At 55.7% G+C, this 26,353-nt stretch overlaps 1 protein-coding gene across 8 annotated transcripts in view; it reads left to right on the top strand.

The window, feature by feature from the left end:
* Positions 1-2,145, top strand: part of SEPTIN9 (septin 9) — a 146,072-nt gene extending 143,927 nt beyond the window's left edge. For all 8 annotated transcript variants that reach the window (XM_049635618.1, XM_049635621.1, XM_049635620.1 and 5 more), the window contains one exon: positions 136-2,145. In XM_049635618.1, coding sequence (XP_049491575.1) covers positions 136-265 — 130 coding nt within the window. In that variant the 3' untranslated portion in view covers positions 266-2,145. The remainder of the gene's footprint in view (positions 1-135) is intronic.
* The last annotated feature ends 24,208 nt before the right edge of the window (positions 2,146-26,353 follow it).

The following is a 26,353-nucleotide window of genomic DNA, read 5'->3' as shown; positions in this document are numbered from 1 at the left end:
GAGGGCCCCCTGAGAGCCAAGCGGGGGTGGGGGGGGTGGAAGGGGGCAGGCGGTGGGAGTCCTGGGTCAGCGCCCGCCCCACCCCCGCCCTGCCCGTGGCCTGCCCTGTGACCTCCCCGTGCCCCCCGCCCCCAGGACACACATGCAGAACATCAAGGACATCACCAGCAGCATCCACTTCGAAGCGTACCGGGTGAAGCGTCTACACGAGGGCAGCACGTCCAACGGCGTCGAGGAGAAGGGGCCAGAAGCCCAGGAGATGTAGACCCCCCCCACCCCCCAGGACCCTGCCCCCCAGTCCCTTCCACCGCCACCCCCAGGCCCGCCCACACGCCCCGTTTTATTTTATATAATTTCCTCCGTTTGTCATCGTTCTCTGCCCCTTTACACGCTGCCCAGTAACAAGATGGCGTGTGCCCTCCTGAGTGTGTTCCTTGTTAGCCGCTGACTGTGGGGCCCGGATCGGGCGGGCCTCGGAGAGGAGGCCGCCTCTCTGGCCGTCCCGTGGCCAAGAGGAGCAGGAGAGGACCCGCTGATGAGGGCCAGCCCCCAACCCCGGGCCCGGCTCCTGGTGGCCCTCGGCCACAGCCTCCGAGCATGGTGGCCGTGAGCGGCCGCCGGCCTGGTGACCTGGACCCCCTTCCTGCCCCCTCCTCCCTACGAGGCCCCGGCCATAACTCAGAGCCCCCGCCCTTGCCCCACCCGAGGGCAGAATAGTCAATTCTGTGAGACGCAAGTTGCCAGTTGCTTAGACACGGGGAGGCCCGTTGGCTGCTGCCCGCCCGCCCACCTGCCCGCTCGTCCTGGAGCAGAAAGTGCCTTTATCTCAGCCGTCCACGAGCCAGCGCTCCCCACCCCCACCCCCCACCCCACCGTCCCCTCCACCGCAACTCGGGGCAGCGCGGGGAGACAGGGAGACGGGTCCTTATCTCTCCCTCGTCCCCCCTTCCCCCCCGGGATTGAGTCATTCAAAGGAAGGAAAAGGATGCACCCCACTCCAGCCCCCGCCCACCACGTCTGAGAAGGTCTGAGCAAGTGAATCTGGTGGAGATGCTGGGGGAGAAAGAGGTGGCAGGTGCGGGCAGCAGGGGGCCGGGCCCGTGCCGAGAGGCCCCAGTGGTCCCCGGGGCCTCGCCCTGCACCGCCGTCTGACTGGGAGAGTGTGTGTGTGTGTCTGTCTGTCTGCCTGTTTAGACATCTCTCTGGCCCAAGATGCTCTGGTTCAGTTCTGCGTGGGTGGTCACCCCAGATACACATTCAGCCCCCCCCCCCCCCCCGACCCAGACCTTACTGACACCATGACCCCGAGAGGTGGGAGGCCAGGCTTTTTGTTGCCCTAGATGTCCCCGGGCTCCTGTCACCGCGGAGCCCACGGTAAAGACCCCCGCCCCACCCCCCAAAGAGGGAGAGGTCAGGAGTCAGCTGTGCACAGCCCGAGGTCGGTCGGGCTGCAGAACGGGTTTTCCCCGACAGTGGCCCGGCCGGTCTCTGCCGCCCCCGCCCCCCCCACACTCTGTCTCCACGGGGCGACCAGCAGGCAGGCACCGTCCGAGCCACGCACAGCAGATCACACGCGCTCCCTCCTGCCTCCCGGAGAGCGCGGGGTCTGGCTCAGGTCGAGGAGATGAGACGAGACGCAGGCGAGGTACACGTCTGTCTTACACACCCCCCTGCTGGCTTCTTGCCGCCGCCGAGAAGAGCCTCGGGAGGAAGGGGATGCGGACAGGCCTGTGCGTGTGCGTGTGGGTGTGCACGTACGATGTCCTTGCGTTGCACGCTCACCCCCCCACCCGAGACAGGAAGGACCCCTTGGTGAAACTGTTGACTTGCCGACTTGCCGCGTTTTTGCCAAAACCAAGACCCAAGACTTCGAAGGAAACCCCGCCTTCAGCGTCGGGGCCCCGGGGGCGCGGGGCGGCCTCGAGCGGCTCCAGCCTCCCGGCCTCCGCGGTGGGCACGGCCTTGGGGTGGCTTCTCGCTTTCCTTCTCTGTAGCCAGATTTTGAAAACTTGTGAGTTTCACTGGGCTCTGTTCCACAGTGGCCCTCTGCTATGTGCCTCCTGAGAAATTCGTCTTTTTGTATAAATAACAAAAGTGTTGGAAATGTATTTCCTGAAATAAATGTTCCAAATGCAAACCTGGAAAGGGCTTCTTGGGTTTTGGTTTTTGGTTTTCTCTCTCTCTCTCTTCCTGACCCCAGGGGCACCGCTCCCCTTTGCGAGGAAGCTGGCATCAGCGTGGCCTCCAGGCCCGTTCAGTCTCTGGCTGGGGAACCGGCGTCAGGGGACTTAGAAGCTCTTGCTTATGTGGAAGGTGAAGGACAAAGTTTTCCTAATTCATTCATTTCTCGGGAGGCTTTGAAAGGTCTGCACAGGAAGGCGCCATGAGCCGCTTCTCTCCCTGTATCGTTGGGAAGGAAGTTTTTCTTCTTGAAGTTCATTTTACCAGATCGAACCCTATGAACTGGTCCGTATTTGACAGTAACTGCATACTGGTGAACTTCCTTCTGGAGAGCATGGGCCCCAGTGGACGGGTTTAGGAGGCTGCCTTCGGGGGATCCCTGCACACCCCCCACGGGCCTGGGGAAGGAGGCCCGGAGCCCTTTGCTATACATCACAAACCACCACACACGGGGGGGGGCCTAAAACCACAGAAGTCTGTCCTCTCACATCCTAGAAGCCAGAAGTCCAAGATCGAGGGGTCGGCAGGCCACGCTGTCCCCTTTTCTCCTGCCTCTTCTAAGGCATTGCCATTGGATTTCGGGTGCAGCCGAATCCACGATGACTCAGCTCGTCCTTCCCTTAATTATACCTGCAAAGATGCCATTTCCCAATAAGGCCACACTCCGAGGTTCTGAGAGGACGTGAATTTGGGAGGGGGGTGTTGAGCCCGCGGCACCCCCTTCCCCCCTCTGTCCCCAGGCCTCGGGGACAAGGTGGTAAGCACAAGTCCCCGCGTTGGGACTCCGATGATTTGGGGTCCCAGGTTTGCTCTGCCCCCCGCGAGCTGCGAGGTCTCGAGATGACCTCCCCAGCCAGCCCTTCCGTCGGGCAGGTGGGCTCATTTTGCAGAATGGATTTCATCTCCGGATGACTCACTGGGCGGTGGCCACGTGGGGCCCCTGCTTCCAGGATCCCGAGGTCTGTTACCGACTGCAGATGTCTGCCGTGGGCTCCAGAGGAGCAGGAGAGTCAGTCCAGATGTGGGGGCCGCTGGGCCCGGCCCTTCAGGCTCTGATGTGTTCGCTCTTGGCGGTTCCTTGACCCTGAAGCCCCGCTCCCTCCTCCAGATGAAAAGCGTCCCCATTTTCACCCCTGCTGGCACATCCCTGTGCACCAGCTGGTCTCTGGACCTGACCCTCCCCAGGGCCCAACTCCCTGTCCCAGCCTTGGTCTCAGTTCAGGAATCGGGCTCCTCGCCCCGGGGGCCTACTTACCACGTCTGGCTGGTACCAGAACACCCCTGTCCACACTCCCATCCAAGGGCAGTCCGTGAATGCCCGCAGTGATGGGGCTCTCCATCCCTCCCCCAACCAAGCAAAACCCCTGCTGTAGATCCAGGTGGCTTACTGTCCCAGTTTTCCAGGGACGCGGGACTTTCAGTGCTAAACCTGGGAAGGAAGGTCCTGGGCGAGCTGGACAAGTCGCTCACCCTGTGTAGACTGCACACCACCTTCTCCCACCGCTCAGGCCCCTGGTCTCAGACTCCTTGGCCCAAGGGGTTCCTAAGGAGCTGCAAGGCGCAGGCTGTTGCCGACACATCCTGGGGGGAGCAGGAGGTCCCAAGGACCAGCCATAGCCTCATGCTGGCTCTGAGCCCCTGTGTGGGGGTGGGATGTCCCGAGGGTGCTGTGGCACCCAGGTGTCCTGAGCTCACGTCTTCCCTGCTGTGGCCTGCCGGGCCCGAACAAGCCAGAAGATGATTAAATCAATAGGCAATTTTGTGGCTTTTCCAAAGCTGGGGAAGTTGCCTTGTGTGTGAACTTGCACCCGCGGGGGGGACCCAGAGCAGGTGGGCTCCACCTGGGGAAGAAGCCAGGTGGAAATCAGCTAAGGGGGTCTCCTTTTGATCTGTATTTATGGACGCACTCCCTGCCATTTTTAAACATTCCTTTCCGACTACAAAGGTAGCCTATGCGCGGAAAGACAACGTGGAAAATGCCAGAAGCGAAAATACGCCACAAAGAAACGAAAAGCCCCACCATCCCCCCCCCCCCCAGTGCCAACTCTGGTGGGGGGTGGGGCGGAGTTCCATAGCATTAATGTTCCTGTGCTTTGTCTCGTGTCCTGCCTGACTTGGATTTGGGGGCCCCTGGGGCTTGGGGTGCTGGGGAGAGGAAGTTGGGGGGCGAGAGGGAGGACGGAGCCATGCAGACATCTGGGCTAGACCCCAGTGTGTGCAGCTGAGGGCTTTGGAGGTTTTCTGTCTCAGGTACCACCCTGCAGGGGTCCCCAGCCACCCCCTTTCCGACCCAGCAGGGAGCCCGAGTGAGGCTGTCTCGTCCCTCACTCTGGCAGGAGCCCTCTGTCCCCCGCCCTGCCCTTCCCCCTCACCCCTGCTCTCCCCTTCCTCTCCCCCTGAGGAAGGCTAGGTTGGGCCCAGCTCAGGCCCAGCTCGGGCGTCCCGGATGGCCGAGACTGGGACTCGCTGTGCAGACCAGATGCGTTTCCTGCCTTGGCGTCTAGAACGCTTTCCAGATGTGTGCACCGCCCCCAGGCCCAGCCAGGAGGGGCCCGGGGGATCAGAACCTGCCCGTGTCAGGGGTACAGGCACACGGGTCGGTCGCCGATGAAAACGTCGCTGCCAGGAGCCCAAACCCGAGAGCCCGTCCTTGGAGAGTTCCGGGAAGGCTGCCGACCCTCTGCCGACCCGGGCTGGCCGCAGACCCCAGCCCGGCCCCTACTCCGAGGGCACCGGCCTTCCCAGAAAATAAGATGTTCTGGGTTTTCTCTGATAATATCAGCAACTGCTAAGAGGTCGCTGGGGCTGACTCTCCCCCAAGCCCAGCCCCTCCGTGCAGCCCTGCAAAGGTGGCCTCACCACCCTCCTTCCTCCGGTCTGTGTGAGCCCCACTCTCCCGCGGGGCTGCAGGGCGGCTCCGGGGACACCCGAGGTACGAAGGAGTGCGCCCCTGGCCAGCCCTCCGCGGTCCCGTGCAGAGTGCCGGCCCGGTCCCCCGGGGCAGGCGGCCGGTGGCGGCGGAGGGCCTGAAGCTGAGTGCCCAGAGCCCAGGGAGAAAGCACCTTCCTTCCTCCCGGCAGAGAGGATGGCTGTAAATAATGAGAATAAAGAGGGAGTATGAGTGATTAAAGCTGCCCGGAGTGAGTGGGTCTTGAACCGCTTGCCTGATTTAAGAACTAATCACTTGGACAGTGTCAGGGCCAGGAACTCCTGCGCTGGTCCCACAACACCCTCCTCCCCTTCCTCCCTGCCCCTCCTCCCCCTCCTCCCTTCTCCCCTCCTCCCTCCCCCTCCTATCCTCCTCCCCCTCCTCTCATTCCTATCCTCCTCCCCTTCCTCCCTTCTCCCCCTTCTCACTCCTCCCTCCTCCCTTCTCCCCCTCCTCCCTCCCCCTCCTCTCATTTCTACCCTCTTCCTCTCCCTTCCTCCCCTCTCCCCTCCTCCCCCCTCTCCCCTTCTCCTCTCCCCCTCCTCGGGTGCCAGGGACACCAGCATCAGGCTGACCAGCAAGTCCTGGCACGTGGAGAACCGTCCCCCCCCCCCCCGGCCCCATCATCTCCCAGATTAATGACTTTATTGGAGCCCATCCCACGAAGAAATAGAAGTCCCCTGAAGGAAACAGCCACATGGAGGGGCCCCGTGAGGGAGGGGCCAGGGACCCAGCCAGGCGGGGCTGAGTCCAGGGGCCGGAGCACGGAGGGAAATCCTAGGGGCAGCTAGCCGGGCCAGGGTGGGCACCGCTCAGGACTAGGGTGGCGCCCCAGCCTCTGCATCCTGCCAGGAGCCCCACGAGGGGAGGGGGCTAGGGTTCCGGCTCCAGGACGGCTCACCCTCAGAATGTCCTTGGGCACCAGGGCCTGGGGCAGGGGGCGGGGGTCAGTGTTTATGGGGACAGAGCTTGTCTGGGAAGAGAAAAAGTTCTGAAGAGGGCCAGTGGTGATGGCTGCACAATAGGAGGAACGTGTTTAATGCCTCCGACTGTACATTTTAAAAAGGCTAAATGAGGGGCGCCCGGGGGGCTCAGTCGGTTGAGCGTCCGACTTCGGCTCGGGTCACGATCTCAGGTTCGTGAGTTCGAGCCCCGCGTTGGGCTCTGTGCCGGCGGCTCGGAGCCTGGAGCCTGCTTCGGATTCTGTGTCTCCCTCTCTCTCTGCCCCTCCCCTGCTCACGCTCTGTCTCTCTCACTCAAAGATAAATAAACACTAAAAAAATTTTAAAGGCTAAAACGGCAACTTTTATGTTAGGTATATTTTAGCACAATTCTTTAAGTAAATATTTTTTGAAAAAAAGGATGTCTGTGTCTCAGCCCCTCTGGGTCTGGGACAGGCCCGTCTCACGGCGGGGGATGTGTTTCTGGGCATGTTCGAGTACGACGACGAGAAAAGTGTGCATCCCTGGGTCTCCTGAGGAAGCAGGGGGCCTCTGCCAAGGGAAGGAAAGGCGTGCCCTCCGGACAGCTGCTCTGGGAAAGCAGAGACGGGGGCTGGGGGTGGGGGGGGGGGTCTCCCAGTGGGCGAGCTGTGGGGGTGCGGACGTGGCCTCGGGCGGGGTTGCCGAGTCCCAGGATTGGCAAACAGATTAACCCGGGCGGGCAGCTCATCACAGGGGTTCAGGAGCATCTTTGGGTGTTCACCTTTGGCGCCCCAGGCGCGGCCTCCCCCCACCCCCTGCCGGATGCCACCCTATAGGAGGGAACGGGGTCCCCGTTCTGGCTCTTGGGTGGCTCTGGTTCCTGCCCGCGGGTGTGTGGAAGGATCCTCCGGGAAGCTCCCTCCCCACACAGCTCCCCTTCCCCCGCCTTCCCTCACCCGGTGGGTTCCTCCTCGAGGCGTCTTGCTCTCTGGGTGCCGCTTTGGGGACCCCTGTCCTCGGCCACCACCCTCTCTGGGAGGAGCCGGGCCGCAGCACAGCAAGACGACCCCTCACCGTGCCGGGCTGCCTGTGGCCTCCGAGCAGGGAGCGTGTGTTTGTGTGCACACGTGTGGGCGCTCGGGTTAACACGCACGCCCCCAGGGCCCTCGATACAGGGCAACGCGCGGGAATGCGCGGCCAGCAGGCGTTACAAAACCCGCGTGGCCAACCGCAGCCTCGCAAAACCCAGTAAGACCCAGGGCACATCCGCTGTGCACAGAAAGCGGGGAGAGAACCCAGGTTTCCTGCCGTCGTGGCCCCCGTACGACTCGGCCCTCAAGCAAGTGCGAGGTTGGTAGAGAGTTCGGGCCCGCGGTCTCTGCAGTGTCTCATCTACGTTTTCTTTTCCTGAAGGCTCGTTTCTGTGAGTGCTGCTTACGCCCCTCTTTTTTGCAGGCCCTCGGACTGTGTTCCTTCGCAGAGGTCATCCAAGGGCAGTGTTCTCGGCAGCTGGCTTTGAACGTCGGTTCTTCTCTTTGCCGGCTGGGTGACTTCGGGTGGGTGACCTCACCGAGGTCTTTGCCTCAGTTCCCCCGTGAGTCCAATGATGGTGAAGCGATACCTGGTAACTCCTAGCACTGTTGGGATGAAATGAGGCGGTTCTTGTGAAGCACTTAGAATGGTGGCTGGTCAATAAAGACAGCTCCACGGGTGTCAGCCATCATCGTCACCAGCTGCTACGGACTGCATACCCGTGTCCCCCAAACGTGTCGGTGGCCGGTGTGGCGGGAGGCAGGTGCACGGAGGGGATTTGCTATTGAACGGGAGGCCACCAGGGTGCAGAGGTGGGTGGTAATTCTCAAAGAGGAGAGGACGTCTCTTGGAAGCTTCGATGTTCCCGCTGCAAAAGGAGAAAATAACAATGGATGTTAGCCTGATGGGAGGGTCTTCTCTGCTGAATCCAGGGCCCTCAAGGACCCTGAGAAATACGTCAGGACTTCCAAAGCAACCGGCCACGGGCCACGGCTGCTTCCCCCTCGTAGACAAATGTGAACAGCCGAGTTCTACCTCCAAACCCCAGGGTTTGGAGGTCCCCCAACCCCCCCCACCCCAGGGTTTTGGACGGTTCCCCAGGGGAATGCGCCACCGGGAGACAGACACAGCCCTGGCCCCGGCTTGGACCTCTGCGTCCCAGCCTCGCGCCCTCAGGACGGGCTACACCACCCGCTCTCAGCTCCCTGCCAGAATTCCCACAGAGCTTTTTGACTTTTGTCAACTCAAGACAGCCCCTGGAAAGCTGCGGAAGCTGAGGGGGTGTGTGTCTAATAAAGCTGGAAGTCTATAATTGAGCAATTATTGTAACCCACACTTGTAATTTGGGGGGCTTCTCATAATTCTTCTTTGTTCTCTCTCTCTCTCTCAAAAAATACACAGCTTATACAGCTTTCTCTCTGCTGCTCCAAAGGCTGGTGTCCCCCCACACGCGCCCCGCTCCCACCACACCCCAGTCGGCTGCAGAGCCCACAAAGTGTGCAGGCTCCGTGTGCGTTACTTTTCAGGGATTAAAAAGGTTAATTTAACGTTCGGCAGCTCCCAAAGGAAATCGATCTTGCTCTCTGCCATTGGGCGTGCCTTCAAAGCCCTGAATGCATCTAGTTTGATCTCCGGTGTGGACCGAACCGGCCGCAAGGTGTAATCTGCCCCCATCCCAGGCTCTGTTATTAACCGGTCCCCTTACGGCCCGCTGAGCGCACGGGCGCCCCTTGGGCTCCTCGGTCTCCGTTCGTGTGATCACCTGTTGGTTCATTTAAGGAATGTTTGTTTTGAGAACCTCCATGTGCCAGCAGTATGCTTTCTGTGCGGAATCTAAGTCACAAAAGGCAGGACCTCTTCTCAGGAGCGTGTAGCTTGGCGGGGAAGACATGACCGTCTGGTAAGTATAGTTCAGGGGATGCAGGAACCCCAGGTGGGGAGGGCGGAAGGACACCAGAGAGACATAGCCTGGGAAGGGACAGCACTTTGTTGACCGAGTGGTGGCGTCGGGGCATGAAGGAGAATCAGTACACGGTGGTCAAAGACAAGCAAATAATTCTGTGGAGCTGGAGAGGAAATGTGGAAATGAGCAGGAGAAGGGCAGGAGAAGGGCCGGAATACGGGCTGGGGTCACGTCGAGAAGAGCCTTGAGGGCAACCATGAGGAATCTGAGCTGTGTTTTGCAAACCACCGGAGCTACTGAAGACTTTCCTGAAGGGACCCGATGTGGTTAGATCTGCATCTAGAACATGGTTGTGCAACGAACCTTCTACAGCCATGTGGGTGTTCTCCGGGGTGGGGGGAGGCTGTGCAGAGGGGGTGGCCACGAGACCCATGTGGCTATTAAAAACTTTAGATGTGGCTGGTGTATCTGAAGAGTTGAATTTTTAATTTTATTTAAAAACTTTTTAGTATTTATTTTTGAGAGAGAGAGAGACAGAGCAGGAGCAGAGGAGAGACAGACAGAGACAGAGACACAGAATCAGAAGCAGCACCAGGCTCTGAGCCGTCAGCACAGAGCCCGACGCAGGGCTCGAACTTACGAACTTCGAGATCATAACCTGAGCTGAAGTCGGACCCTTAACCGGCTGAGCCACCAAGGCGCCCCAGAATTTTTAATTTTATTTACAGTAAACTTTCCTGCCATATTGGACAGTGTACTTTCAGACGGGGCATTCTATCAGCTGCACAAAGACCGTGTGGATGTGGGATGAGGGCAGGTGACCAGCCAGTTAAGATGATATGTGACCATCCAGGTGAGAAGCATTAAGAATCTGGCACGAGGGGCGCCTGGGTGGCGCAGTCGGTTAAGCGTCCGACTTCAGCCAGGTCATGATCTCACGGTCCGTGAGTTCGAGCCCCGCGTCGGGCTCTGGGCTGATGGCTCGGAGCCTGGAGCCTGTTTCCGATTCTGTGTCTCCCTCTCTCTCTGCCCCTCCCCAGTTCATGCTCTGTCTCTCTCTGTCCCAAAAATAAAAAAAAAAAAAAAAAAAAAAAACATTGAAAAGAATCTGGCACGAGGCAGAGACTGAAAAGGAGATGCCAGATTTGAGAGACACATAGAAGAATCAGGCATTGGCTATCGCTTGGATGGAGGAGGGACCTTAAATGACTTACGGATTTTCTACTATGTGCCTGGGTGGATGGTGTATCTTTGTCTTGTATCACAGAGAAAACAAGACACATATTAAATAGACACAGACACTAAAATGTATTTTGTGTGTATATATATATAATATATGTCACATATTATTAATACTCTTATGATTTATTGTATGTCAAACATATTTTATATATTATATAAAATATGCACAGGCATATTTTACATGTACGTAAAACATATGTTATATAAATATATACAATATTCAGACCTAGAGTAAGAGAGAGAAAACAAAAAAGAACATTGAAAATGGTAAGCTAATGATATTTAATAATACAGTTAGGACTGCCCATTTCATTTATATCAATTAACGTAAATGGCATAAATCACCCGTTAAAAGGCAATGACTCTAGAACTGGATCAGAGAACAAACTCAGCTGTATGGTGTTTGTAAGGAACACATTATTCAACAAAGCAGCTCAGTCAAGTTAAACACAGAAGAAGGAAAAAACATACTAGATTGACCAAAGACAAAAGTATCAGGGTTGTAATATTAATACCGGAAAACGTCCAGCTCAAGGGCAGAAATGCTAAGCGGATCAACGGGGCCACCCTGCTGGAAGGGACTGCCGTGCAAACAGCGTGGCGTGGGATCTAGAGGGCCGAGCAGAGGAGCCAGGAGAGCAAACAGGTTAGCGAACTATGGCTCCCCTCTCTCAACACATAAGAGGAAAAGCAGACTAGAAACCAGTAAGGCTGCAGAGATGCTAAATATCAGCTCTAGACAGAGCTGATGGGTGGATGTTAAAGATCCCCAGGGGGCGTCCGACTTCGGCTCACGTCATGATCTTGTGGTCCGTGGGTTCGAGCCCTGCGTCGGGTTCTGCGCTGCCAGCTTGGAGCCTGGAGCCCGCTTCGGATTCTGTGTCTCCCTCTCTCTGTCCTGCCCAGCTCACACACTCTCTCTCTCAAAACAAACAAACAAACAAATAAAAAAGATACCCTGGAGGTAGTGTATTTTCTCTTCAAGCAACCATGGACATTTACAAAAGCTGATTCTAGCTATGCTACAAAGAAAACCTCACTAGGAGCACTCGGGTGGCTCAGTCGGTTGAGCGTCCGACTTCGGCTCAGCTCATGATCTCACTGTTCATGAGTTCAGGCCCCACATCGGGCTCTGTGCTGACAGCTCGGAGCCTGGAGCCTGCTTCGGACTCTGTGTCTCCTTCTCTCTCTCTGCCCCTCCCCTGCTCCTGCTATGTCTCTCTCTCTCTCTCTCAAGAATAAATAAAAATAAAAAAAAGAAACAAAAAAAAGAAAACCTCAATAAAATCCCCAAAGAAGAAACATTGCTGACTACATCTGAGTTCGGTGTAATAAGATGGAAAATTAATAACACAAATTAACATTAAAAGGATTAACAATTAAAACCGTTGCATGTATAATAAACCTTTTATTCTTATTATGGAGGCCACATAGGTACAGTAGGTATTTAGTGGCCCAAAATTCATACAGACAGTATTTCCTAAATTTTACTCTGAGCTTGGCCATGTGCTGTATCCTGGATTTAGTTTTATGTATCCCATGTGAACAGAGCAGACTTTCCTGTTTGTTGGGGAATAGTTTAGTGTCTGGCTCAGACATAACCCTTAAATATGTATTGCTCGCTTCAGTTAGCAAATGCAGCGCCTAATGCCTTGACGCGGTCAGAGGACGGTAAAAATAACCACGTCTCAGTTGTGTCCATTGGGTGGAAAACCTGAACGTAGCAAGAATGGAAACAGTTAAAGAATTTTATGCATTCAAAATATTTAGGCTATGTCAGCGGTAATATGAAGTCAAGCCACATATCTTTTTAAAAAATAAATATCCTTAATGAGGGAATAAATCCATACAGCCGCTACCAGATATTAGAGCCAGATGTTACGGTCTTGACTTTTAGGCAACCATAAGGCCCCGTCTTGGGGTCTGGCAATAATTTTCATTTTTTATCCGGGTTTCGACATTCCTTATCAGATGTGACCTGTACGTGGGTAGGAAAGAAAGCAGTTGGAAAAGACCCACGTGGTGACCCAACGTAAAATCAATTTTGTGACCTTTCCATTGATGTTTGCAAAGTGGGAATGTTATGAAGAACCTCTTTTTCTCCCCAACTCTCTGTCGATCTGTTAGTCATCTACGGCTGCATAACAGATTATTCCCAACAGAAGCTTAAAACAACAGGCTGTTATTCACTCCCGTCTCTGCGGCTCAGGAATTCAGGAACAGCGAAGGGAGAGAGAAGGTCCCGCTCAGGGTCTCTCATGAAGTGATAGGATGTTGGCCAAGGCGGCTGTCATGGGAAAGCTTGACTGGGGCCACACGACTTGCTTCCTAGACGGCTTCGCTCCTGTGGCTGTTGGCAGAAGCCATGTGGGTTCCTTGCCGTAGGGGCCTCCCTTCACATTACAACTGGCTCCCCAAGAACGAGTGACCCAAGGAAAAGAGAAAGAACATGACCGGAACAGCAGCTGGGATGTCTTTCATAACCTAACCTTGGAAGTGACACATCGGCATCGTGTACATGGGTAGCCTCAGCACCAAGCGGGAACGGGGATCTCAGGGGTCCTCTTGGGGGCTGACCGTCACAATCCACCTCTTGATTTATTCATAGACATAGATGGAAACTTATTTAACCTTATGAATTGTATTCTTAAAATACTCTTTTTTTTTTTTTGGTCCGTGTTATCCTAAGAGAGATGGCTATTGTCAACCACTGTAATTTTTTTATTTTATTTTTTTATGTTTATTTTTGAGAGAGAGACAGACAGACAGACAGGGTGCGAGTGGGGAGGGGGAGAGAGAGAGGGAGACACAGAATTGGAAGCAGGCTCCAGGCTCCGAGCTGTCAGCACGGAGCCCGACGCTGGGCTCGAACTCACGAACCACGAGATCATGACCTGAGCCGAAGTCGGACGCTCAACTGACTGAGCCACCCAGGTGCCCCATCAGCCTCTGTAATTCCGAGTCTCTTTGTATTTGGCCACGTTTTGTTGATATGTTTTGATTCCCCATTCATCTGCAACATGACAAATGACATTATGGTTTCATTATGGATTCTACTTTTGATCAATATAAAATAACTCTGTGCATTTCGGTATCTTCTGTTCCTGGTGCTGTGACGATGAATAAGAACATTCTCAGCCTCTGCTTTCTGTTTGTTTGCCTTTCCCTGATCATTTTGGCCTGCTGTTTTAAATTTTAATCTCCCCTTAATATTTAATTTCGCTTTTGTTTTGGATGTGCCTCTGGTAAATAACATATACTTGTAAGTTTGTTTGTTTGTTTTTAATAAGGGAGCTTTAATCATTTACTTTTATTGTAACAAACACATTTGGTTTTAATGCTTTTGTCTGCTTTGCTTCTGTTTTTTTGTGTGTGTCTTCTAAGTCTTCTGGATTTTTCTCTACAGGTTGTGTTTGTACCTTCCTCGTATATTCTCTCAAGTATTTGTAAGTATTTGTTATCAATTCTGTATTTGATTGTAAACTTAAGAACATTAAAATCTATACAGTTTCAAAATTATTATTATTTTTTAAAGTGTTTGCTTATTTATTTATGAGAGAGAGGGCGAGCAGGGAAGGGGCAGAGAGAGAGAGAGGGAGACACAGAATCCAAAGCAGACTCTGGGGTCTGAGCTGTTAGCACAGAGCCCGACACAGCCCTTGAACCCACGAACCCCGAGATCATGACCTGAGCCAAAATCGGACGCTTAACCAACTGAGCCACCCAGGTGCCCCCTTGAAATTATTTTTTAATCACACTAAAGCGTGTGTGTAGTTTTAAATGTTAAATAATATTAAAAGGAAAGTAGCAACAAGGCACCCGTTTCGTGCCCTTTGTCTCTGTGACGAACTGAATGTTTGCGTCCCCCCAGCAAATTCGTATGTGGAAATACTACCCTCCAAGGTGGTGGTGCCTTTGGGAGGTGACTGTGTCATGAGGACAAAGCCACGGGAATGGGATCCGTACCCTTTCGTTAGAAGCTCTTCCTGCCGTCGGGGGACACGGTAAGAGCGTGATCTATGAACCAGGCAGTGGGCTGTCCCCAGACTCTGAATCTGCTGGCACCTTGATCTTGGACTTCCAGTTTCCGGAACTGGGAGACATTCACTTCTGTCGCTTACGAGCGCCTCTTCCTTGGCATTTTGTTACAGCAGCCGGAGGGCACTAAGACACGGCCCCATCTCCCCTCTCCGGTCCCTTTCTCAAACACACCTCACCTGGTTTTGGTTTCGGTTCACAGCTGCCACAATGTACTTCTGTGACGTTTCTCGGCATTCCCCTCACCTTCCTGTGGCAGAGGATGAAGATTTATCGTGGCGCTCTCTCTCCCACCCCACCCCTTCACCTGCTCTCCCTCCTTCTCAGATGGCCCCCATTGGGTGAAAAACATCCCTTCGCCTTTGCCTTACTGGGATGGTGCTGTAAGGGCTTAGAAGAAGCCACCTGATTGCCACCACCGAGGCACATACTCTTATTACGGTTACCTTTCCTGCCCTGTACCCTTGTTCTTCTTAGAGTTAATATATGTATTTGAGTAGCTGTTATTATTTGGCTACACGGTTTACTAGGTCACGGTCACGGGGTCTTCCCAAATTCTCTGACAGCATAGCAACACCACACTCGATTCTGTCCTTCTCCACGATTAGGACATCCGGTGCTTGGAGGAGTCGCTCCCACCCCACCTGATGGATCCCCCCCCCCCCCCACGTCCTCTCTGAGCTCTGGCTGTTCCCTGAGGTTGCCACACCCCTCTCACCCATCAGGGTGCAAATTCTCTTTCCTTACCACCCTCCGTACTGTGACGCCTGCTTCCCAGGTCAGGTGTCTCCCAGGGGCTGCCCGAAAACACCTGACAGGTACATGTCCCGAGGCTTCACACTTGGCCTGGGTGCCGGGACTCCTTGAAAAGTCACTGCTCTGGAAACACTGAAGGCATGGCTCTTTTGTCTTCCAGTCCCCCACTGCTGTGGCATTTCTGTCCTGTGCAAAGGGTCTCTTTTCCTCTCGGAAGCTGTTCACGCCCTTTCTAGCTCTGCCATCCAAATATCGTAAGGCTGGGGGCGCCCGGGTGGCTCAGTCGGTTGAGCGTCCGACTTCGGCTCAGGTCATGATCTCGCGGTCCGTGGGTTCGAGCCCCGCTTTGGGCTCTGTGCTGACAGCCTAGAGCCTGGAGCCTGCTTTGGATTCTGTCTCCCTCTCTCTCTCTCTCTCTGCCCCTCCACCACACACACTCTGTCTCCCTCGCTCTCAAAAAATATTTTTTTAAATGTTTATTTATTTTGAGAGAGAGCGAGAGAGCACGAGCGTGGGAGGGGCAGAGAGAGAAAGAGAGAGAACCCCAGGCAGGCTCTGCACCGTCCGCGCGGAGCCCGCCGTGGGGCTCGATCCCGTGAACCGTGAGATGGTGACCTGAGCCGAAATCGAGAGTCGGACGTTTAACCGACTGAACCGCCCCGGCACCCCTTGACACGGCCATTTGAAATTCACCACGCTGGCTCCTCGGTAGGTCCTCTCCTTGTGAGTTGACCTCAGGTACGTTGGCCACCACAAGCCTCGGGCTCTTTTTGGCGGACAGCAGCGGCCACGAAAGAAGCCTGAAGAAGGAGGGGAGGGCTGGTCGCTCCCGATGCTGATGAGTCCAGGCGGAGAACAAGGTATTCCGCACACGCAAATACTTGTTAAACAAACGTGCTCCAGGAACGGGCACCCGGCGGTTCAGACACCGTGTCCGGTAAGCGTGATGAACTCCCGGTGTCTGTCCTCCGGGCCCTCCGTCTACACCTGCATGGATGGCTCACAGGCTGCCTGCCTCAGCTCGGAGCGCAGCCCGGAGCTTACAAAGCTGTGGGTTCCTCCTTCTCCCCAATCGCGTCGCCCCACAGCTGTCCTTGCGGACCTCGCTTTGGGAGGATGGGGGCACCCAGGTGAGCAGACGGCCAGCTGAGCTGTTCTCACCTGAACAAGAACCTCCAGCGTCCTGTCCGCCTTCGGTCGACTCCCGCTGCCCCCAGAAGGTGGACCGTTGACAACCGTGGCCCGCTGAGCACTGATTTTTTGGGGAGAGGATTCACCGACCACCTCGTAGCATCGTCGTCCGGAAGCACCTCCGACAGACTGAGGTTTAACGACCGTACAGCCACCCCGGGGGGCCCCGAGCCCACACGAGTTTGATATGGGGAGAGGGGATGTAGGATTCGTGGATACGGCTCCCATGATGCCAAGCGGTGGGAATGGACCCTGGGCGCCACAGGAAACGGGCGGCACACACGGGCAGAAAAATTCTCCCCTGGTCTTTGGACAGAGCAACAAGGTCTCCTTCAGCTCCGAGCCCGTCTTGAATCTCTCTGGGTCCCCGGCCCAGATGAAGCAAGGGCAATGGCTCCAGAACACCCGTGAAACGTCTGACATCTCACGGGCGGTGCTGGAAAACTTGTAAGCCTTGGCTGGATGTGGCGGAGTCTTGTCTGAGCCTGTTTGGGCGGCTTTAACAAAACCCACCGAGGACCGCGTGGCCCAGCTGTTGAAAATAACTGCTGTTATTTTCAAGTTTAGTCTTACATTCGTCCTCAGAAGGATTTGTTTTGCCAGGTTTCTGTGGCAGTGGCCGCCACCCCTGGGATCAAGTTGGGGGGGGGCATGGAAGGGTTTTGGGGGACATTCTGCCTCTGGCCGATGATGACTCTTCTTGCAATGCTTATGCTCCGTGTTCTGGACAGAAGAAACCCAGGAGGCACGCCAGCCCGGTCAGACCCTCGGTCCCTCGCAGGGCTCAGGGCTGACAAGCAGCTGTTTGGGAACGTGCCAAAACGGATTTCAAAGGTTTCAAAAACGTACCTGCAGAGAGAGGAGATGGCGGCTGGCACCAGGGCCCTCCTCCCCCTCCTCCCTGCACGCAGGTGCAGTAGGGGTCCCCAACTTCCCTTGTCTGCGCCGGTGTCCGGGGCTTGAATCTTACAGAGCCACGCCCCCGAGCGAGCCACGCCCCCGAGCGAGCCACGCCTTGAATCCTGCAGAGCCACGCCCCCGGTCGAGCCACGCCCCCTCCTCCCCACCACAGCCCCTCCTCCCCGCCGTCTGCAGGCACAGCCTCTTCCCTCCGCTCCCCCTCTCCAGGGTCCCACGTGGATCTTCATGTAATTAATTAATATTGCATTCATCAGAGCTTAATTCATGTTCTTGTAATATCCAGGATTAAAAAAAAATCCTACCAAGACAGCAGTGATAGGCTCTCAGCTTTCCGAGGAGAGAGTATAATGAGCCCTCCTGCCGACTCCCCCCTCCGTCGCAGGGTGCGGGAATGCTCACCCCGGCGAGCCCCCCACCCCTGCCCGGGAGCACCGCGGCCTCCCTTCTGGGGCAGGGGCCAGGCTGGGAATGCATCCTGCGGTCAGAGCAAGCCGGGGTCCCTGGGACGGACGGGATGCCGGGCTGCAGGGGGGCGGGGAGGGGAGGCGGAGGCGGAGGCGCGGTGTTTCCGGGCAGGTCTGATCTGGGGGCTGGGCTTCCCTGCAGAAATGCCCAGAGCGGGCTCCGTGATGTTCCTTCCCTCCCCGCGCCACGGGCTCCACAACCACCACCTGCCCCGCCAATCGCCCTGCACGACAGCAGGGAAAGGAGAGGTGGTGCCTTTGGGGTGTTAGATTTTGCTCAGTGACCACAGGGAGGACCAGCGAGGTGGGGGTGGGGCTGTCGAGGGCCGTTTTGCAGGGCGAATCCCTTCTGGGTGCCCAGGGGGCAGCATCTGGGCACCGGGTGTCAGCGCTGTCTCCAGGCTTTGCTCAGAGCCCGCGCAGTGCGCGTGGGGCGTGTGTGTGTGTGTGTGTGTGTGTGTGTGTGGTCTTGGGGGGATCCCAAGGGGAGGGTCAGAGGCTCTGCTTCAACCAAGCCTCTCCTGTCATGTCCCTCCTGGTCTGGGCGTGGTCCCTGGGGACCTTACCTCCACTTTAGAACAAAGCAGGGTTAATTTGGAGAAAGGAAGGAAAAAACTGGGGGCAGAGGCACCCGGAGTGGCAGTGCCGGGCAGCGTGCCCCACGGTCACCAGGGAGGCAGGTGGGTGACAGAAGGTGCGGGGAGAGGAGAGGGCTGTGAGTGGGGAGGCAAGCCAGGGCCCGGCCTTTGTACACCCCTGTACTGTTCTCTGGGGCCCAATATGGCGGAGAGGACGCCTTCCTTCTCTCTCTTCCCAAAAGCCCTTCCTCCTCCTCCCCTGCTTTTTAACTGCTTCCTTCCTGCAAGGCTCTTGGCGTTAGCTTCCTCGCCTCTGTGCTGCCGGCCCGGGGTAGGGGTTCAGTCCAGCCATCTCTCTGGATGCTTCCAGGCGGTCAGCAGGGTGGGAAGAATCTAAGAGCATTCGGGATGCTCCTGGCTGGCGCCCCTCCTTCCTCTGCCTGCGAGCGAGCAGCCACGCAGAATGACTGGGAGCCGTCACACCATGTTCGGGCTTCCCTTCTTCCGCCCCTCCCCTCACTACCCGCTCCTTCCACAACCTCCCAGGGTGGGGTGGGGACATGGAGGGACGGAGGGGACAGGGGGCAGAGTGACCGTTGTTGAGAAGGAAGGCCTGCCTGCCTGCAGTTCTTGGCAGCTGTCAGGGGGCAGCGCAGGCAGGGCCCCCTGGGCCGGGGCCAGGGATGGTGCCTGGCCCGCTGAGGAAGCTTCCGGAACACCAGCTCGTACAATAGCAGAGAGCATTCCAGAATGGGTAGAGGGGCGTACGGGGGGCTAGAATGTGCGTTTCTGTTCTCCGTCTTGGCGCAGAGCTTGAAATGCCGGAGTGGCTGTGGTGATGACGACATAGGACGCAGACACGGTAACAGCACACAAAATGGGGCTGCGTTGGAGACAGAGGCGAGCCCGTCCGCTGGGAAATGCATTCTTCCTTTCCTCTCTGCTCCCTGGAAGCGACGGGCTAGTCAGGAAGGTGAGGGTCCTCACCCCTCCCAGCCGGGCCGGGCCATTGCCACTCTGGGGACCCTCACTCTTAGCCCCACTCTGTTCTTGGGGGGGGGAGGGGTGAGGGCCCCAGAGGCCATGCCACTGGTGGTGACTGTCCCGCCGGCCCTTGGAGAGCCGGGAGGGCCATGCTGTTGGGGGCTGCCTGCCTGGCATCATTAGGGGGCCTCCTGTCTCTCCGTCCACCGCTGGCACTGCATGGCCAGAGGCGAGGGTAACAGAGAGGAAGATGTTCTCGGGAGAGCTGGTGATTCGACCTGACACATGTCAGACAGACCCTGGCCTCCTGCCTGCGTCCCCCCAGGGGAAGAGCGGCTGTGGCCGCTGCTCCCAGAGCCCCAAGAACAGCCCCTAAAAGCTGAGCATGGCTACTAATGAGCCCGCAGAGGGGGTGCCCAACCGGGGGGGAGCAGGCAGGGGCGGTGGGCACCCTCCGCCTGCTGGTGGGGCCCCGCGGTGAGGCTGCCCTCACCCCCTATGCTCCCAGCCACCTCGTGGGGCGTCTAAGGTTGGCCCTGGAAACCACCTGCTGCCCTCTCTTATCAGGACCGTCCTTCAAGTGTGGAACTTTCCAGAATGTTTTCTCTGCATTGAGGCATGTATTTATTATTATTTCAAAACCACCCTTTAGGTGTATTTATCCTTAAATAAAGCCGGCGGCCGGAACCTGGTGCTCTTACAGGAGAGTCCTCGGACAGGTGACCGACACGGGTCTTCAGGAAGCCCCTCGTCCCCCAGGGAAGCGTCAGCGGGCTTGGACGGAGTCCGGTGTGGACCGCGTACCCCGCCCCCATTCAGATAGCCGTGTCCCCAGCACCTCAGGATGTGGAGAGAGGGTCTTTGAGGAGGTGATTAAGGTTACACGAGGTCACTAGGGTCGCCCTAATCCAGGACGACTGGAGTGCTTACAGAAAGCTGAGATGTGGACACACACACAGGGGGAAGACCCAGTGAGGACACGGGGAGAAGGTGGCCATGCGTGAGGCCGGGACAGAGGCCTCGGAAGGAACCACCGCTGCCCACGCCTGCAGCTCAGGTTCTAGCCTCCGGAATGGGGGGAAAAAGAAATCTCCGGTGGTAAAGCCGCCCAGCCCGCCTGAGTCTTTGGAAAAGGCGAATGCAAGCTGTACCTCTGAAAGATACCTCCCAGGTCCCTAAAAACACCTGCTCTGATAGGAGGAGAAAGTTCCGGACTGTGTGTGCTACCGCCCGCGCCCAGATGTTTTCATGCTCCAAGCCCCCTGCCCGCCGCACTCCCCCTCAAAGATGTGCTCTTTTAAAAATGTATTTACACAACAGATCGACACTTAAATACGTGTTTGAAGAGCAATTATGACTATGTTCACCTGTCAGAACGGCATGGTTTCGCTCATGTGTTTTCCAGTTGGTTGGATAAATAATCAGCTTGGGTGTTGTTTTTTTTTTTAAGCCTACCATCTATGTAATTATGTATTTACCTCTATGATAATATCACATTGCTCTCAGTTCTAGCTACGAATGGGGGTGAAGTATTCTGGTAAAAGAGAGGGGAACGAGCCTGGTGCCTGCCCGCCCCTCCCCCATGGCACAATCTGCCCCGCCCCTTCCCGGGGGGCGTGGCCATCGACGCCCCGCCTCCTGCAGCTTTTCCTATCCGTGACCCACGTGCTGAGAGGGCCTCCCAGTGTGGGGACCAGCGCGTGTGGCCCTGCCACCCATGTGGCCACTGGAGAGGGTGTGGGAGGTGACAGCTCCCGGGGACCTGGGTGGCAGAGGGCGCGGAGTCCTGCACAATCACGCGGCCTCTGTCGGTCTCACGGCCCCCCCTCCTTTGCTCACAGAACCTTCGGTGATGATGCCCGGGACCCGGGGTGCCTTTGCCCTCTTTTAAATTTGGAAAGAATCTGGGTCCTACGTCCTTGCTGCTAGTGACTGAGCCCTTACCTCATACCTTAGACGCCAGAGTAAATGAAGAGGCCCCATCATGCCCATTTTACAGATGGGGAGAGAGAGGCAGGGAAGCTCAGTAACGTGGCCCAGTTCAGGGACTTGCGGTATTTAGGCCTCTCGTAACCGGCGCTCTTCCCCAAAATTCCACAGTGGAAATGTGGGGACACGAAGCCATTTAGCAATGGGGTCACGCATCTAGGGGGGCCACGCCGCTATCGGTGTCAGGAAATTCTGCTTTGAGAACACGATCGGTCCAAATCCTTCCCGCGTAGGTCAGGGGTGGCAGCTTTCACCCCGAAAGCCTATCTACAGGGCACGTTGGCACAGCGAATCCCTTCCCGTGCTCTGGGCGGCTGAGTTGTAGTCCGCGCCGTGGAGACCCCGGGGGCCAGGAGGAGACCCTCCGGCCGGGGGTGGGTCCAGAGCCGTCAGTCCAGGGCGTTCGGAGGTGCGGGGGGTACACCCCTGCCCACGCAGTGGCGGGAGGGTCCAGAGTCGGCGCGCAGACACGCGCAGGATTCCGCGGAGGCAGAGGAGGGTTTCAGCGGCCGGCTCTGCGGCGCCACGGACACGGCGTGTTGGCCCTCGAGCCGATCCGGTGCGGCGCTTCAAAGGTCGTGGGTTCTAGTCTGTCTCCCCAGCGTCGCCGCGCCCCGCGGCACGTGAGCGCGTGCGTGCAGAGGGGGGCGCGGGTGACGCGCCCACAGCTCTCGTTACCTCGGCTTTCTCGGGAACCAGAGAAGCTGAACTCAAAGAAAATGGGGAAAAATATATTTTTCCCTATTAAAAAAAATCAGGTAGGGAAAAAAAAAAAAAACCTCCACAAAGTTTCACTTCGTTACTAGGACTTTTTCAGGCGCAGGAGAAAAGCACTCAAATTGGAGACTAAATCCGGGGGGGGGGGGGGGGGGGCCTGGGGGAATCTACCCGAAGGTTTCCAGACACAGTTTGGAAGATATACTTACACAAGCACATGGAAGGGTCTGCCCAAGACAGGCTGAGAGGCGGGCCAGGCGGCGGGATGTGCCAGGAGTGGCCTGCCCAGCATCCCCAGCTGAAATCAAGAGGCCTCCCTGGCCACGCCTACCCCCCCCCCCATCTGCAGGCCCCGCCTTGTTTCCACAGTTTTTATCCCACCTGCCTGAACAATGTATAATTATTTCATTTATCGGTTTACCGTCTCTCCTCCCCACTCCGTGAGGGCCAGTGTTTTGGGTCTTGGGTCCCCAGGGCCTGGCCCATAGTATTAGGTCCTAAAACATGAGGGTTGGAGGCAAGAGAGTGGCCCAGAGACACTGAGCCAGCACTGTCTGTCTATCTACCCATTTAATTTTAGTAAGCTCTGCCTCCGACGTGGGGCTTGAACTCATGACCCTGAGATCAAGAGTTGTGTGCTCTACTGACTGAGGCAGCCAGGAGCCCCTGGCCTCTCTTGAGACGTTATGGGACATAATAGGGGCCCAGAGGGTGAGAGTCCAGATCCCAGGGGTGAGTCGGCCAGAACTTGACTTTCCCCCCATGTCTCTGCCTCCTGGATTCGGGGTGCTTCTTCCGTTCATGTTCTCCTTTGAAGACAAGAGGCCAGGACAACAGGCCCAAGACGCCGGGAGGTGATCTGAGGCCCGTGGAGGGCGTCAAGGACAATGCTACATGCCCAGAATCCGAGGTGTGGACCAAATCTGCAAATACTCCTCCTGCCGTCTTTAAGGAGATTTGATTCCCGCCTGAATGCCCGTGGCCTCCTCTCTGGCCGCAGCTTCTGGGCCTCCTGCACGTGGGCACCTCTCGCTGCATCCTGTGGGAGTGCGGACGAGAGCCAGCCGCCCCTACAGGAGAAGTCCGGCCACGCTGTCCCTAAGAACGTGCGCTTTCAGAAGGAGGCCACCTGGAGGTTTCGGAAGCACAGGTGTCCTGGCCACCCCGCTACGCCTCTCGGCACCCCCCTACTCGGGCCCAGTGTCGCTCAGGCTGCAAGCTGCTTTACTTCGGGGAGGAAGTGGACCATTAAAGTTGCCCTGGGGTGTGAGTGGTACAAATGGCTGCCCTGGGATCTTTTCAAAGAGAAGGGTTTCTTACAGAGCAGACCATCGGGACCAGCAGAGACGCTTTGACATACAGATTCCCAGGCCCCACGCCAGCGCGCCGAGCAGGAGCACCACCGTGGGGCCCCGGGCGCTGCTTCTCAACGCTGCTCTGGCCACCGATGTGCCGCTGAGGTTGACAGGGAGGAGGTGCGGGGAGAGCGAGTCGGGGCTGGGGGGCACCAATACCATGCCTGCCTGGGCCCCAGCCAAGGAACACCTGGCCGGCTCGGCTGTCTCGGAGGGGGAGAAGGGAGATCCGGCCGGAGAACCCCACAGTTTCCGTACCTGCCTCATCTGGCAAAGGCTAGTCTGAAAAGGCAGGGAGTCTTGTCAGTACAGAGTAAACCAGAGTTTATTCCTTGAATGCAAATGTCCTGGGGCCGACATCACAAGGCTGAAAGTCAGAGCCTGGGGAACTACGGGCTCCGGCATGCACCCCCGTCTGCCCTTCTGCCGCCTCTCCTGGGATCTGCACTGGGCGGCCAGGAAAAGGGGCACCTAAGGGCTGAGGCCTGCAGGTGCCCTTGGTCCCATCCGTGGGAAGCAAGGAGATGTCCTCGCCTGGGGGTGCCACTCACCGTCCCCCCCACACCAAACAGGAGGCAATGGACTTGGCGGGAGCTCTGTGTCATCTGGGGAACGGTGGCCTGTGGATGGGGGTGACGACAAACCCCTGCTCTTGGTCTCCAGCAGAGTCGGGAGGAGGAAGTGAGTCTGGTCAGGGAGTCGTTTCTGCTACGTCCAGTGTCTTTCCATTAACCACTTGAGGGGAGAATTTAATTTGTAATAAATCTGTATTACAGTAGAAGTTCAGTGCCCCCAATGGCTATAAAAATTAATTCCTTATCCTAAACATTATTATATAGCTTTTGCAATGAATTGGCTTGTGGTTGGGTTCCTGGTTTGGGCCATTATGAGTAATTAGTGTGATCAAACAGCATCACATAATATTTCCCCTCTCCCTTCAGCCCTCCGCAGGCCTCACCCCCTGTCTCATCGGCAACTGGATTCCATTAAGTAATCAGTCCCGTAAATGGGATACGCTGGGTCACAACTGCCTGCTGACTTTGATGGCCAAAAAAGATGTTTTCTTTCTATTCCTGAACGGTCGCTTCTCCCCTCTGTTTTTTTCTTTTTCTTTCAAAGTACCGTGTGTTCTTGGGAGAGATCATGGTAATTTTCCTCCTGAAGGAGGCTGGTGAACAGACAAGGGCTCTGACATCTGCTTAGGAAGGAGGGTTCCTTAATCCGGGATCCAAGGGAAGGCTTCTGAAGGTCTTGGAACTTCTTACGATTGTCTGGAAAACGTGTCCGCATGCGTGGATAAGGCATTTAGTTTCTCCCTAAGGAAGTGAATCGGGAGGTTTCTGCAGATGTACGAAGGGGATCCATTTCCCAAAGGATCGTAGCTAATGTTGGTTGAAAAGCGATACAGACCAGACAGCCTGAGTTCCCCAATCTGGCGTTCACAAACCGGTTGGGGTCCAGGAGTTTGGACGAAGCAAATTTACACGTTTAGTTTCAGCAAGGTTCTACTGAAATTTAGCATTTCCTTCCATTATAAATGCACTCAACACACTACCGCGATTTTCCCAGCTATTTTTTCACTACATTAAAGTTGTTGCAGACAGCTCAAAATATTCTCTGTGCTCATCATCACTTAGAAATCACGTTGGTTATTCAATCAGCAACTGTGCCTTATTTGTTGCATTGATAAAGAGGCACATATATTTGAGTATCTCTATCGTTGAAACGTATTTTAAGAACTGGTACCCAGAGGCGCCTGGGTGGCCCAGTTGGTCAAGCCTCTGACTTGGGCTCAGGTCATGATCTTATGGTTCACGAGTTTGAGCCCCGCGTGGGGCTCTGTGCTGACAGCTCAGAGCCTGCAGCCCGGCTTTGGATTCCGTGTCTCCCCCTCTCTCTGCCCCACCCCCGCGATGTCATTGGTTACCATTGTAATTCTGTGTATATTATTTTATGCCTTTATAAACATTATTCTGAGAAGGGGTCCATGGCGGAGCCACGATTAGATACCACTGGTGTGCATTAGAGCAAGTGTGTGTGTGTGTTTGCGCGCGCGCGCGTGTGTGTGCGTGTGTGCGTGTGTGCGTGTGTGTGTGTACGTGTGTGTGTCTGAGGTTATGAGGTTATGTCATGTCTGAGTTTGGACACCCTCTCGCATCCTAGTCCCATAGAATAGCTGCCTGGTCTGTGCCCTGATGGCTCCCTTTAAAATGGGAATAACAGCCACCAAACAAGGGTGCTCAATGGTCAAGAAAGAACTTATATAGGCAAAGCCTTTAAGGCAGCACCAGACATGACACCACACTCCTTATGTGGGCTTTCTGATTTAATCCCTCTCCAACGCTACAAGGTTAATCCTAGAATTATTCCCATTTTACAGATGGGGGCACTGAGGTTTATTTTAAGGAAGTGGTAAAACTAAAACAGACACAAGCCCAGGCCATTGGACACCTGAGCCCTTGTGCAACACGTTCTTTTATATTTACCCATAGTATTTACCATTGCTGGTGCTTTTTATTTCTTCTTGTAGGTCTGAATTCTGTACGGCACTATCTCCTGTCCTCCTGAGGAACAGCTTTAGGCATTTCTTGCCACGTGGGTCTACTGGAGACAAATTCTCTCAGAGTTCATTATCTGCAAGTGTGTGTAACTCATTCTCATTTTTGGAAGAAGTATTCTCTTGATCTAGACTCATGAGCCAACATTCCCCCTCCCGCCATGCCTCACCCCCCCACCCCTGGTACTTTAAAATATTTTCTCCCGGGGCACCTGGGTGGCTCAGTCGGTTAAGCATCTGATTTCGGCTCAGGTCATGATCTTGCTTTTTTCTTTTTTCAGAAGTTTGACTATAGTGTAACTAGGTATGGGTTGCTTTGCGTTTATACTGCTTGAGGTTTTCTAAGATTCTTGGATCTGTAAGTGAACGTTTTTCATCACATTTGGGAAATTTTAGCTATTATCTCTTCAAATAGTTCTTCTGCCCCATTCTCTTTATCCTCTCTATTAAAAACTCTACTTACGTATATGTTACACCATGTAATTTTGTCCTATAGATTGCCAAGTCTCTCTTGGTTGTTATGAAATCTTTTCCTCTCTATTCTTCATATGGAAGAATTTCTGTCGACCTGATTTCAAGCTTACTAATCTTTG

This window comes from Panthera uncia, chromosome E1 (genome assembly GCF_023721935.1).
Source record: "Panthera uncia isolate 11264 chromosome E1, Puncia_PCG_1.0, whole genome shotgun sequence".
Classification (NCBI taxonomy): domain Eukaryota; kingdom Metazoa; phylum Chordata; class Mammalia; order Carnivora; family Felidae; genus Panthera; species Panthera uncia.
Note: the sequence above shows the minus strand (reverse complement) of the source record. Positions and strands in the feature narration are given on the sequence as shown.